Source organism: Gambusia affinis, linkage group LG19, assembly GCF_019740435.1.
Source record: "Gambusia affinis linkage group LG19, SWU_Gaff_1.0, whole genome shotgun sequence".
NCBI lineage: Eukaryota > Metazoa > Chordata > Actinopteri > Cyprinodontiformes > Poeciliidae > Gambusia > Gambusia affinis.
In genome coordinates, this window is record NC_057886.1 from 2,017,309 (window position 1) to 2,031,730 (window position 14,422).

General features: G+C 39.0%; 1 protein-coding gene across 2 annotated transcripts in view; it reads left to right on the forward strand.

The window, feature by feature from the left end:
* Positions 1–9,647: 9,647 nt before the first annotated feature.
* Positions 9,648–14,422, forward strand: part of smg1 (SMG1 nonsense mediated mRNA decay associated PI3K related kinase) — a 49,040-nt gene continuing 44,265 nt past the window's right edge. For both annotated transcript variants that reach the window (XM_044099122.1, XM_044099123.1), the window contains exons 1-3: positions 9,648–9,906; positions 12,422–12,570; positions 13,789–13,941. In XM_044099122.1, the coding sequence (XP_043955057.1) occupies positions 9,830–9,906; positions 12,422–12,570; positions 13,789–13,941 (379 nt within the window). In that variant the 5' untranslated portion in view covers positions 9,648–9,829. The remainder of the gene's footprint in view (positions 9,907–12,421; positions 12,571–13,788; positions 13,942–14,422) is intronic.

Sequence of the window (14,422 nt, forward strand, 5' to 3'; positions counted from 1 at the left end):
AGAATAAATAAATAAATGGCTTCAAAAATGTACTCAACAAATGGGGGGAAAGGAAAAACACACCAAAATAAAATTTTTTGGTTCCATCTGGCATAAGCCTGTCTTTCTTTCTAACAGTATTTTACCTCAGATTAGGTTAATTCTGTGATTTGTTTTCCTTCTTTCCACTCGTGTGTTTAAAGGGGCAGTATTATCTCTAATATGCCTCTTTTTTTTTTTTAGCTTTACCTCATATTATAATGTTAGTCTCTCATCAAAAACACACCTGGAATGTTGCCTTGATTCTTTCATGCATGTTTGAGAAATCCTTTAATCTCCATGACAACTGTTCAGCTGGGCAAAATGCCTGGGTGGACCTAGCCCCGCCTCTCAATGACAAAGCTGCTCCTTGGAGCTGCATTTTCAAGCTCCTGACCTTCTGACACAGCGAGCAGCCCTGTTCCACTCAGCTCCTTCAGACTAGCCAGCAGCAATTAGCAAACACTCTGGAACTGAGCTGGTCTGCTGAGCGACTTCTCAGCGAAACGCTGGTAAAAACGTTGTTAAAGGGTTAATAGAGGAGCCATGTTGCAATGACTTCCTGAAGGTGGAGTTTCAGAAAGAGCAGGAGTTTCTTAAAGAGACAGTTGCCCAATTTCAAGGCTTGAAATTACAATGTCAAATTTATGATAATTCATACACAGTTATATATAGAATTTTTAAATTACTCAAGGTAATTTAGTAATTTAATAATGTCATGAAATGATACCATATAACTGGAAAACACATAATAATAGATTTTTACTTATTCTCCCTTACCTTTTCAAATTTTCCTCAAATAACTTTTGTATGCATTAGTGCTATTATATTCTTTGCATTTTTACCTCGTCTTTCTGTTTCAACAGACACCTTCATATCCATGTCTTCTGTTTGTGGTGGTCTGCTGAAAGACCACATTTTTGCAATGGCTTGTATTATAAATCATTTGACTATATAATTCAACAGCAAAACAAAGAAATCTGTGGGAAAAGAAATTGAAAAATGAAAAAAAAAAATTCAAACTAACACTTTGATTTCATTTCATAACTGACTCTTATTAGTAACATATCTATTATAAATTACAGGGAATGTGGCGAACCTCAAATAAAAATCATCTCTCCTGGCAGGATATTTCTGGGATTTGCATCAATTAGCTGAAGCCACTGTGACTGCTTGTTGCAAACTGTGACTTCAGTTTAACAAGCCAGAGATTGCAAAGTGGTGACAGTGACTCCAAATCATCCAGTCACTGTAAAGGATACAGAAACATCTTCAGCATTATATACACGCAACAGCACAAGGAAGACAGCCGTCCTAATTCTGAGAACGTATGGGGGCACGGGGAAGTGGAGGTTTTCACATAGTAGAAGAACAAACACAACAAAACAGTTAGGCTGACAGCACCAGCACTGAGAAACATCCAGGAAGGGCTGCTTGGACAAAGGGGTACGACTGTAAAAGAAAAGTCTTTTCTTTCCTCTTGATTTGATCAAATCAAATATAAACTTTGGGCCACATTCCCAGTCATCATGTATATTCCAGTTATTCATAAAGCCTCTAGATTTAATGAGAACACGAGCAGCACCGTTCTGGATCAGCTGCAGCTTTCTGACTGAGTTTCTAAGCAGACCTAACACATACCCAGCCTTCCAGCTTTTAGTGCCTTCTTTTTACTGCTTTGTAATAGTCTGTGAGGTCAACAGCTTGATTCCTTAAGTTTTCTGCATTGAGCTTGTAACAATTATGCTTTGTTGTTCTGGTCGCATGAGAAGTTCACAGTCTTGTTGATTTTGCCTGAAAGCTCTGGAGCTTTTTAAATGCATCCTGTGGCGATACCTCTGTGTTATGGACATGGACAGGGACAGCGTTATGGAGCCAAGAGGTCCATAGTAACTTTGGAGGACAGGAATCTGCTCCTTGTTTTCATCTTCATGGAGACAAGGATTTGAAGAAAACTATTCCTAAAAAAAATGCCAAAGTATGTTGCAGACATAAAGGTCTTGGCACTTTTGGAGTGGACCGATGGGTCGCAGCTGATCAGGCAGACCGTTGAAGACCTAATTTAATATGCATTAACAGGATGCTTTATATACAAATATTAACATTTTCAGTTTAAATGGTTTTAATTTGCTAAAAATAACTAAAACAGTCTGTCTTATTAGCTCTTGGCCTTTCATTGCTCTGAAGATTTGGTCGTTGTGATCTGATACAAGCAATAGAAATAGGATTAATTGCTTCATAATGATGCATTTTGTTTCAAAGCTGCAAGCCAAAAGTGAGATTTGGAATTTTCTACATTTCAGCAACTTCTCCAAGTTGTAAAACTGAATAAGTTTTACCTACCTAAAAAATTCAAGGTAACTGGTTGCCTTAAACATTTTAAGTAAAAAAACTATCTATCTATCTATCTATCTATCTATCTATCTATCTATCTATCTATCTATCTATCTATCTATCTATCTATCTATCTATCTATCTATCTATCTATCTATCTATCTATCTATCTATCTATCTATCTATCTATCTATCTATCTATCTATCTATCTATCTATCTATCTATCTATCTATCTATCTATCTATCTATCTATGTGAATTTTTTCATATAGATAGATAGATATCTATATGAAATGCCTACTTACAGTGGGCAGAGTATCCAGTAATTTAAGAGTTTGATACTTCATCAAATCTGGCTCTGTCAGATATTCTGGGTCCCCACAGGCTTCACTGTTAATCTGAACAGTCTAAGTAAGAGGTTGTGTCTGGGCAGAGATGATTCTTTTTGTCTAAAAAATTTTAAATACTTATTTCATTGTACTTTCTGATGTTTTGGGGGCGGAGCAGGGCATAGAGCAAGTCAGAGTCAAGGCTGTTATCAAGACTGAAACAAGCCTTGTTTACGAGTCACAGTTGGGGAACATGAGTTCTGCTTTATCTGTGTGTTTCTTCCTCATCTCTCACTAACCTCCATAAATATTATGCCAGGATTGTCTTCAGAGACGCGCAGGATCATAGCTGATTATCTCTGGCTGCTAATGCTAACATTAGCATCCAGCACTGGCTCTGATGTTTCAACTGAGCCCCTAAATCCCGATAACACCAGGCCTTCTGTCCAACCGTAATCTCGGGAAGCCATGCACACATTTTGACGCCATCTTGGTAGTCCCTAACTCTATTCAACCTGTCGCTGTGACGAGACAGCATTCCATTCTCACTCTCAATTCCTCATAACACACCTTGGATCTGAACTATACTGTATGGTTATTTTATTTTAGTTTTATTCTTTTAGGTCCTTTTTATTATTATGATTATTGTTGAATTTGATGAGTTTAGATTCTTGATATTCTTTTCTATCTATTATATAAATTTCAAATAAACAGAAATAATGTGATTTTAAAATGACAATATAAAGAAAAAATCTATGAGTTTACATTAGCAAGGCACGTCTTCTGATCTAATGAATGTGTGAACAGGTTAAAGGGAGGTGCAGTAGTGCCTTGCTCTGTGTGGAGCCACAAATATGAAAGACTGTAGGAACTGTTCTTAAAAGTTTCTCTATTTTCATGTCTGTCAATGAAGAATGATAAATGCTGTAGCGCCAGCTCTGTTCTGCAAAGTCTTTGGAAGACACACCATGTGGCCAACAACAGAAGCAGTGATCAAATCTGGAATAATTCTCTGTCTTATTCTAAGATGAAACCTGATCCTTCTGCCATCTGTGACGTCTACGGCAATATTTCAGATTAAAACACCTGATCAGGTAATACCGTCATGCCTTTTTTTTTTTTTTCGTTCCTCAAAGCTAACAAGCGGACAGGTTCAGGAACATCTGCCATGCAGTTCCTCCGGGGAGTTTGCCTTCAGTGGAGCTCCACCTCGATGAGTAAAGAGATGAATCTCTGTCTCTGGTCCTCTCTGGTTCTGTAGCTCCCAGGCACAGCCACTCTCCGCTTCTCCCTCCGCTTCTTCCTTTCTGTGTCACTCTCTCAGTCCAACGAGGCAGGGAGCTGGAGAGCTTTCTATTTTTAGAATCCGAGCCGCCTGCTCAGCCTCCCACCCCCTTTGGCAGAAAAAGATACACCCACATAAAGACTCACAAAGCATCCATGGACATCACACACTGAAAGGCACAGCACACAGGCTGTCTTATGTATGCAAACACACACACACATGCACGCTCATGCACGCAAATACACACACACATACACACACACACATACACAAAAAATGCAAGCTGGAATAGCATTAATTCATTTACATTTAAATGAAGTTGCACACAAACACATGCACTCGCGCTTGGAAATGTCAAGTACAAAGCAAAGCGTGAATCAAACCCTTAAGCATATATCATATTGCTCATACTACGGCATTAATAATGCAAGGCTTCTTAGTGCAGAAAGAGGAACACTCCTTGTAGGGGAGGGGGGAAGGGCTCTGGCTCCTTTGCTGCTTCTGTGATGTGGCCAATGTGTGGGAATAACAATAAGACAGCCAAATATCTGCTCCAATCTCAGATAAAATAACTCTAAGATACAAATAATTAAACTGCTCTCAACATACAATTATAACAACTTGGACTCACCATAAAGTCAGAGAGCAGCTACTGGTGTTTCACACTTTCTAATACTCTACTTTGTTGCTATGGCACCCAAAGGGGGGGGACACCTATATTAGTACAGGTATATGGGAGAGGCTGATCCAAAACATGGACAGAAAAGGAAAGAAGGAAGGAAGTATAAATTGATATATGTACAGTCATAATCAGTAAATGACATATTTGATGGAAATTAATTTATTCATTATATTTAGTAACTCCATAACTAAATGAGACACATTAAACAAATTCATTCCACACAGACTGCATGATCATGAATTTGTAAATTATGATGACATTGTTCTTACAGCTAAAACATACATTAAAACAATGACAAATATATTTATTTAAAAAAAAAAATCTCTGTAGGTGTAGCACGAGAAAACGGTTTAAAACCTGCTTATAGGTAATTATTTTCAAAAAGGTGTTTCTTCCTGACTAGAACTCATATTCTAATGAGCTGAATATCACTGGCCATAAAAATTAATTTGCTGTTGTTTCTCCATCCCTCTGTTTTTCTTCCTGACAGGGTGTGTATGAATGATTATCTGCTCAGGCTCAGCCAGACACATGTGAGCTGGAATGAGAGCCTGTACTGCAGTGACGATGACTCAGCCTCTTCTGTTGCCATGGAAACACTGCCTCTTTGCAATCATTCCCTTAGTAACTGTGCGGTTGCTAGGGAACGAACCCAAGTGTAGGGCGGTGTTGGCGTGTGGAACAGAGTTTGTGTGCATTCACTCAGTACATGTGACCTGTTGTCTCCATCAGCGAATCCTAACTTTGGTACTTTCGCACACACACACACACACACGCACACACAAACCTACACACACACACACACACACACACACACACACACACACACACACACACACACGCACACACACCTACACACACACGCCCACACACACGCACACACACACCTACACCTACACACACACACACACACACAAATAAATCAATTACAATTTTATCAGAATTTTGCAGCACAGAATGACCAGCACCTGTTTTTCACATTTTAATTATTTTTTAAAACAAATTCAATTCTTAAAAGTGTAGCTTAGATATGTATTTAGCCCCATTTGATGCCATACCCTTCAATAAAAACGATGATCCTGGCAGTGGAGTGTAGATGGAGATGTCTCAATGAGGATTTGTGTTTCTGAGGTGGTTTTGCTGGAGCAGCTGGGTCTTGGAACCCATGAAGCAGGTGAAAAGAAGGTTGGAGAGTGGGTCGGCAGGTGAGGACGGGGGACGGAGGAGTGGACCACCGTGGTGTTAATCGGGTTCCGTAAGAGATTCGTCACAAGGACGTTTGATGAATCGGTGTGGCAACTTTGTGTGGGAGAACAGAGAGCGCCAGGTTGAGCTGAGCAGAGGTAAGCAGACATTAATAACTTCTTCAGAAACTCTGGGAATAATAACAATGAGAGCACAGTTGACTTGACTCTACCAACAAGGTTGATCGTCAGACAAAGTGGAGTCATCCTGCAGCTCCTTGAATCTCCAGCTGTTTGGCTTTAGCAAAATTACAGAAAGGTGCACTGTCTGAAGAGGGCATCCTGTGTTCTCACACACATACACACACACACCAGGATCATGACAGAAACAGGCCGGTGGTAACTTTGGAGGAGCTGTAGAAGTCCTTCCAAAGATCAGCCAACAGGACGACATCTAGTCATTCCCTCCATAAAGCTGACTTTCAAGTAAAAGTGAAAAGCAGAGACTTTTATTTTCAAAGAAAGTCATAAATGTTTGTGGAATGGTGGCAAAAAGTGAGAGTAAAATGTACTAGTTTGAGCTCATTTTAAAATGCCAGCATTGTGTATCAGTACAATCAATACTTAATTACATGAGTGTCATGCTTCACGGATCTATTTTTCAACAGTTATAATGTTGTTTGTGGTGCTTTGACTTAAAATTAATTGCTTAAACAGCTAAATGTTAGATTATTTGTCTTCATTTTGATATTTCCAGTTATTAAATTATTGGTCACTGTGACAATTGTTAAATAGATAAGAATCTGCTCTCCCAAAAGGTAACTGATTTCTAATTTTGTGAAAACTAATAAAGCATTACTGGCTCGTAATAATGTTTTGTCCTTTGAATTGTGAAATAGCGCTTGGAATAAAATACACACCAAGTTAGTCACTTTGTCCAAACAAATTCTTAAGCTAATTTAGATCTAACCTGACTCATCAACAAAACTCTTCAAAACATGTTTTTAAAGCAATATGTGCTTCTTAATGACTCTATTTAATGGCATGTTGGTCATACTTCAGTGTTTCCAAACATCAAATCAATTTAAATATCAGTCACAAAAAACAGATATAAAAACAAAATGCCGTTTTTAAATGAAGGTGTTTATTGTTAAGGGAGAAACAAAAAGCCTACATATGTAAAAAAGTGACTGGCCCTTGAATTTATAAACTGGTTGGGCCAGGATTTTGGATTTTTCTTTGGTAGCCACCAGAATTTATGCAGCAACTAAATGTAGCATAGTTACTTGTTTATGCTTTAAAATTGTACTATGGGCCTGAAAAATAAATAATACTCCATCCCATGTTTAAAAGAATGACTTTGTAGACATCATACACTGTGTATTACATTTTGGAGCATGCAAATAACCGTCTCCGAATCAAACAAAATCTGATCTGAATAAAAAACAGAAATCTGACTAACATATGTCAAATGTGGGAATGACAGAAAACTGACAGTCCTGTCTCTGCTTTGATAACTTGATGCTCCCCCCTCCTTTGACCCAGTAGCCTTCAAACCTGTTTTTGTCTTTCTGTTGTGCAAAACATCCACATTAATAAGCAGGAATATGAGAGCTAACTAGCTCAAGGGCCCATCCATGGCAAGCTACTCCTACAAACAGAGGCCTGTTTGTTTGGATGCATTGACGTCACGGCTGACGCATGGCTGCCTGGAGTGGCCGGCTCCATCAAAGGCCTCTGCTCAGATCTGTACAGAGGTATTATTAGCCAGCAGAGGGAGATAGATGGAGAGGAGGGGGCATAGGTGGAGGAGGTCAAAAGGAGGCTGGGCTCAATGTGGAGGGTGAGGAGACTAGATGAACAGTGAAGTTTCAGGTTGTATTATTTTATTCCCCCTTATCAGCAGTAAAGAAAGCAAAAATTTGCTTTCCAATCTTTAAAGTGATAACCGAACCACCTGCAAAATCAATGGACTTGTTTATAAGTTACAGTTAAATGACAGAAGTGGAAAAGTGTAACCTGTTAAAAATTCATTCCAAATTCATCAGAATGGAAATTAACTATTGTGGTGGATCCACATATTAGCTCTCTTCTGCCACTTAGTGGACAAAAATGGAACTCGGTGTTTTTGAAATTCGACTTTACTCACTGATACAAAAGAATACTACCGTGTATATTCTTTTTATGTAGCTATAACATGCTAAATATTTTCAAGAAATATAGTTTCTGTTTAATTAATTTACATTTTCGTTGTTTTTTGTAACCTGTCTTTATTCTTTTATGTTGTTTTTATTTATTTACGTCTGATTGTGGCTGGTGTAGCTGAACTCGGAATCGGTAATTTCATGCTTTAACAAGTTGGGCAGTTCCTTTTCCCCACTGAGGCAATTTGGTTTGGATAGTTTTTGATTAATTAAATCATTATTTGAGGGCTGCACAGTGGCGCAGTTGGTAGAGCTGTTGCCTTGCAGCAAGAAGGTCCTGGGTTCGATTCCCGGCCGGGGTCTTTCTGCATGGAGTTTGCATGTTCTCCCTGTGCATGCGTGGGTTCTCTCCGGGTTCTCCGGCTTCCTCCCACAGTCCAAAAACATGACTATCAGGTTAATTGGTCTCTCTAAATTCTCTCTAGGTGTGAGTGTGCGCGTGCATGGTCGTTTGTCTTGTATGTCTCTGTGTTGCCCTGCGACAGACTGGCGACCTGTCCAGGGTGTACCCCGCCTCTCGCCCGGAACGCAGCTGGAGATAGGCACCAGCAACCCTCCCGACCCCATTAGGGAAGAAGGGTGTAAGAAAATGGATGGATGGATGGAAATCATTATTTGAAATGTTTTTCACCCCTATATTCTGTTTCAGTTTATCTTGGTCTGATATTAAAATGTAGTCATTTTAATGATTCATTAACATTTCATAGTCATTTTAGTAAAATTTAGTGTTCGTTTCAGTGTAAAGAAAAGCAGAAACAGAAGAAATATGTAAGGGGGCACATACCTTTTCCCCAACAGTGTGTATGATACCATATATAGAAGTTTGACCTGGTATGGATTAGAGTACAATCACAAATAATGTCAGGGCTATTATATTTTTCTTAAACCATGTATTCCAATTGTTTAATATAGAATTCCAGCTGGTTAGAAGTTGGTTGGAAGTAGTTACATATTTGAGTAACTTGTTGGGAGGGGGAGGGGGGGTGGAAACATTTAGTTGTTTTACTATACTTTTTGCTTTTACTTTAATAATATTTGTAGGAAGTATGGTACTAGTCAAATTTCAAACAAACATGTTTTAAAAACTGCATGGCACACAGACACCCACAGTTTGAGGTGAAACCTTCTGTTTGTACACCAACTTGGTTGTTCTACTGTTATATCCTTTAGGTTAAGCGAATATACAGTAAACACCAAATACTGTCACTGAAAGTATTCTACCTTTGTTCTAAAATGTAAAAAGAAATTATGTCATAAGATTTATATAGAAACATACTGATTTGGAAAAGTGTTTCCTCTGCTCAAAATTTTATTTTGCATGTTTTTTCTTTTATTATTTTAGTTTTAAAATATTAGAACTTACAATTAAATCAGATGTTACGAACTGTGAGTACAAAGAAAAATAAACTGTTACTCAGTACCCGAGGAGCACTTTTACGGATTATTTTTTGCTCTTAAGTAATTTCTTGGACGGCTACATTTTACTGTTACTTGAGTAAAATGTTGAAATAACAATATTATTGTTGGAGCATAATTTTGGGTGCTCTGCATCTGGTCGACTCAGAGGGTGGCGGTACCATATCACGAGACTGGCTGCGCTACCGCGAGTCCCCCTCAGAAGAAGAAGTAGAATACTACGTAGAAGTGAAAGAAGAAGAACGCCGTCGTATGCTAGCTATAATGACAAGTTGCTAAGCAGTTATTGAGACTTGACAGAGCTTAAATGTGAAGAACGAAGCTGCGGAAAGACTCGTGTAGCGCTGCGGGCAGGACATGCAGCGCTCCAAAAGGTAATGAGCCGTAAAGCCCCGGGGTCTCGGCTCAGCGGCGCCCACAAACTGCGGCCACACTGGAACGACTGGCAGCCCAGGTTGGTTGGTACTCTTCTCAAAATAAAACGGCGGCTCTCGGGGGCCTGGATGTTTTGCTGTGTTGGGCCGTGGCCAGATGGGAGCTAGATACCTCCGTGTTTTCACTTCAATCTTACACCCTCCTCTCCATTTAACCGTTTTGTGTTAGAGTCTGTGAAATAGCTGGAGCTGCAGTAGCAACACAAGCTGTTTTAACCAGCCTCCATCACGGTGTGCCGAGCTCAGAGCTAACGCTACTCGGAGGACGTTAGGAGCGATGGCTGTTTGAGGTTTACAAGGAAGTGGCGCGTGGAACATATGAGCCAAAGACAAAATAAAATGAATTCTCATCTTAATGACAACACATTCCCTGTGAACATTAATCCGAACGTGAAGCTTTGGCCCGTTAGCGTTAATACACCTCTGTTCGCGCTGGCTAACGATGCTAGTCAGCTGAAGGAAGCCGCCACCCTGATGTGTAATGTTACCTACCTCCAAGTCACTTCCGGAAACCTCTAGATGCAAAAATTGGACTGCGCTGACATTGTTTCTTATTGCGGCGATAATTCATAAACACGGTAAGTCAACACAGCAATGAATGAACCCCGAGAGTCAGTGGAACGTCGTGGGGGAAGCCCTTTGTAGTGTAGCGACCTGTTAAAGGCCCGAGCTCACTGTGAGACAAGCAGTGTAGAAAGCACATTACCTGTCACTCCTGTGTGTGACTTAAGACCACATTTCACCAATATCTATTTATGTTTAGAGTCAGAAGGTTTCACCTGCAGCTCGGTAAATCATCATGACAACCACGACCCGCACAGGTCAGCCTCAATGTCTCACACTTTGATTTCAGCAAACTGGAAACAATCCAGAGCAGGAGCATGCAGGGAGAAAGGCGTCAGGTACAGCAACACTTCAGAAAAAGAGGCTGTAAATCTGTCAGCAGATACTGATCTGTTCAATTAAACAACCCAGGAAGAAACTCAATGTAAACCCGCACAGGTTCATCTCCACCTGCTTCTCCTTACACTGATCATGATCAGCTGATGAAGCAGCTTTATCCAGCATAGGCCTGACTACCTACTTCTCCTTCCACCAGTTTTTTAAATTTGTATTATGCCATAAGATACAAAACTGAATCTTAGATTTCTATTAGTTGTAAAATGAACAGAAATGTTTGAAATCTAAAACTTTTTGCTTTTTACCGTAGCTGACGAAACAAATGTATAAATTTCATTAACTGAATACAGAAATAAATGACTTTCCAATGGTAGATTGATTTATTGTGATGCACTCGTAGACATGCAAGAGGATCACGCTGCCTCTCATTTGACTGTTTGGTGATGAACAAATGTTTTAACAGAAAAATTTAAAACAATTGACATTTACTTCCTCCTCCTGGTGAGACGTTCCCAGAACAAATCACCACTGAGGCACAATCTCAGGAAAACGTGCAATTCCACTAAATGAATATTGTGATGACTACTTCGGTTGTGATTAACTCGCATCTTCCTGACTCTTTTCTCTCTTTTCCATCACTATTTTCCTTAAGCTTTAAGATCATGTGGACAAAATTCTGTCTGCTTTGGACATGAAGTTCAGTTAGTCAACTTACAGTGCTGTGAAAGTGTCTACCTCCTTACACTCTTATGTTCTTAAATCAGAAGAAAATAATTTCAAATGTTTCCGGCCTTCTGCTTATGTCGTCAGCAGTAGATCTGAGACCAAAATCAATTTAATTGTGAGACAACTGAAGATGACTTAAATGGTAATAGCCAATATTAGTACTGCTCTAACTGTTCTTACACTATATTACTGCCATGCTATTTATTACAAACAGTCACTATTTTTCCTTTGGAAATAGATGTTTACACAGAAGCAAAGAACTCCAACACAGAGAATGTGTTAGATATTCCCATACCTGTTGTTTAATGCAGCATAAAATGGAGTCAAATCAATAAGGAGCCAAATAAATAGCTTATTTTATAAATGGCAACAGAGATGTTGGCCTGTAGCACTTCTTTTTTTTTGTTTTAAACCTTGTTGAGATGAAAAAGATGAATTTTAATTTTTGAGCAGATGCCGTCTGAAGTCTGTCTGCTGTGAAAGCAGAAATACATCAACAGTTTTTGTTCATGTATTACAAGTCATATCATTATCATAACATCCACCAATGTTATTGCTTACTAACATTGTGTCTTAATATTGTGTAACCCTTGTACGCTTCCTGTTAAATCTGACCCTGCATCAGATCTCTAGAATATGGTCACACCTTTCAGCCCATCTGGTTTTGTTTCCAAACAGCCAGTCATCTTAAAGTTGACTGATTTTGGTATTAAGTTAAGGTATTGCTGATGCATTCCATCTATACTCAATATGCAGTCTGATTATGGTCAGATCTCTGTATCTCTTTGCTAAATCATTAAGAATTACAATGACACTGCTGTTGCTTTCTTTCACATGGCCTGGAATAGAGCAACCAGGGCAGTAAAACCTTTGTTTTTTATTTCTGTGCTTTTTCCATGAACGCCTCAGAGGTGACGGCGTGTCATCCCTTCACGACAAAGTGAAGTCCAGAGAACTTGGTCCTGGACCACCATATGACGTATTGCCCTCCAGGTCCCCTGAACAGCCTCCGCTCCACAGTGATGCCTACGCTGCTGCAGATGCACATCAGGAGGAGGGTAAGGCTGTCTAAGAAAAGAGGCTTTTTGTATAAGGAGAGGATCTATTTTATACACATCCCAGGCCTAGGGTGGGATGTGATTTTCTCTAGACAAGTCAGAAAATCTACCAGGTAGCTTATGGTTCTATAGGGTTTACATGGCCACTCCACTAGAGGTCCCACCACCTTGTGGAGCTTCTTCAGAGCATGTCTGCTCTGCAGTTAACCTGGTTACTCACCAAACTTTAAGGTTCAAGGTTGAAAGTTTTCAGATTGAGAACCAAAATGTAGGCTATGAAAGAGAATGCCAGGTCATTGTCATAACAGTTTTTTTAGCCAAATTAGCATCGACCAATACCAACCTGATACAGAAAAACAGAGCAGAATTGACTTAAAATGTCTTTTTTGTTGTTGGTGGTTTTTTTTGTTTTTTTCAAATGCAGACTTAAATGTACTGTATTACAAATGTATTTGATAACTCCACAGAGGTACACCACATTTAAACACACCAATAACTTCACAAACTTGTTCAAACACCTAAAAACAAAACAACTTTCATTTGTTCGGTCAGCGCAGTTAGGAGTGGAACAGCCAATGGAAAATAAATGAGAAAGGAACTGAAGCTGATAAAAACAATAGGTTGACAATGTCAAACATGTAAAATAAACGACAACAAACCTTTTTTCAAATGGTTCATTAAGAGCAATTAGGAATCCTAAATATAATGTAAAATAAATAATAAAACATGACATCACTCTGAGCATAGAATTAGACTGAATCGATCTGTCCTTATGAATTGGTCACATTATCACTGATGCCCCATTTAGACTTTTCTTTCAATATTGGGACCAATGCAGATATTAATATTTGATCGGTGCTTCGCTCACATCCTCCCATAATTTCATTAAAAAAGGAGGGAACGTGTTCTGTGAAGGTGTAACTAAGTTGTTGAAATTGTTGCACATTAATATCAGTTTCTATTCATAATATCAGTGGAAATTGTTTACCACAAAGCAGCAAAAAAATCCAGGAGGCAACAATATTTACTCCCTTACATTCACACACAGTAGTTATTTACGTTGTTATAGTTATTAATAGCTATTTTGTAATGTCAAAGTTTCTGGCTGGTGTCACAAGATGATGAGCACTTCAACAAAAAATACTCTGAATTGCTTGGTGACCAAAGAGGGTTGCACGTTTCTCTTTTGCTCCAACCTGTCATGTTTCCTCTCCACAGCTGGATATGAAGTTGAGCCCGGTGTGTGTGATGCAGCATTTGGTTGGAAGTCGCTGGGGGAAGAGTTGAGGCCCAATGACGTGACGTCGGATCTGACTACTTTTCAGCATGGAAATCGTGCTTTAGCTTCAAAGGAAATGAGGAAATCGCAGGGTAAGCAGGGACAACCTGGTGAAGCTCTGACATAAGAATTTGACATCAATATATCATGTCGCATTAGTCATCAAAGTATCAGTATGTGAAAAGTTGTCATCTCAAAGGACTGCCTGGATGAGACATTTCATAGGACATAATACATAAAATGATTAATTCAGACTCTAAGCAACTCTAACATAGTTAGACAGTTGAATGAACTCTTAGCTAAACGGCTAAGATAGGTGTGTGTCATAGTGCTGTATGTGGTAAGTCAAGTTTATCATTAACCACGTTGTTCATAGATATCTGACAGCCGAATAAAAAAAAAAAACACACTTTGCTGTGATTTCAACCTGTTTTTTAAAAGTGCTACATAAATGAAGTTGACAATGATATTTCAGCAACAAGGCCATCATCAAAAACATCAGGAACAATCATCAGATATAGTTCAAATATATTGATCAATGTTCCAGTTGCTATGAATCAAAGGCAGCTGTAA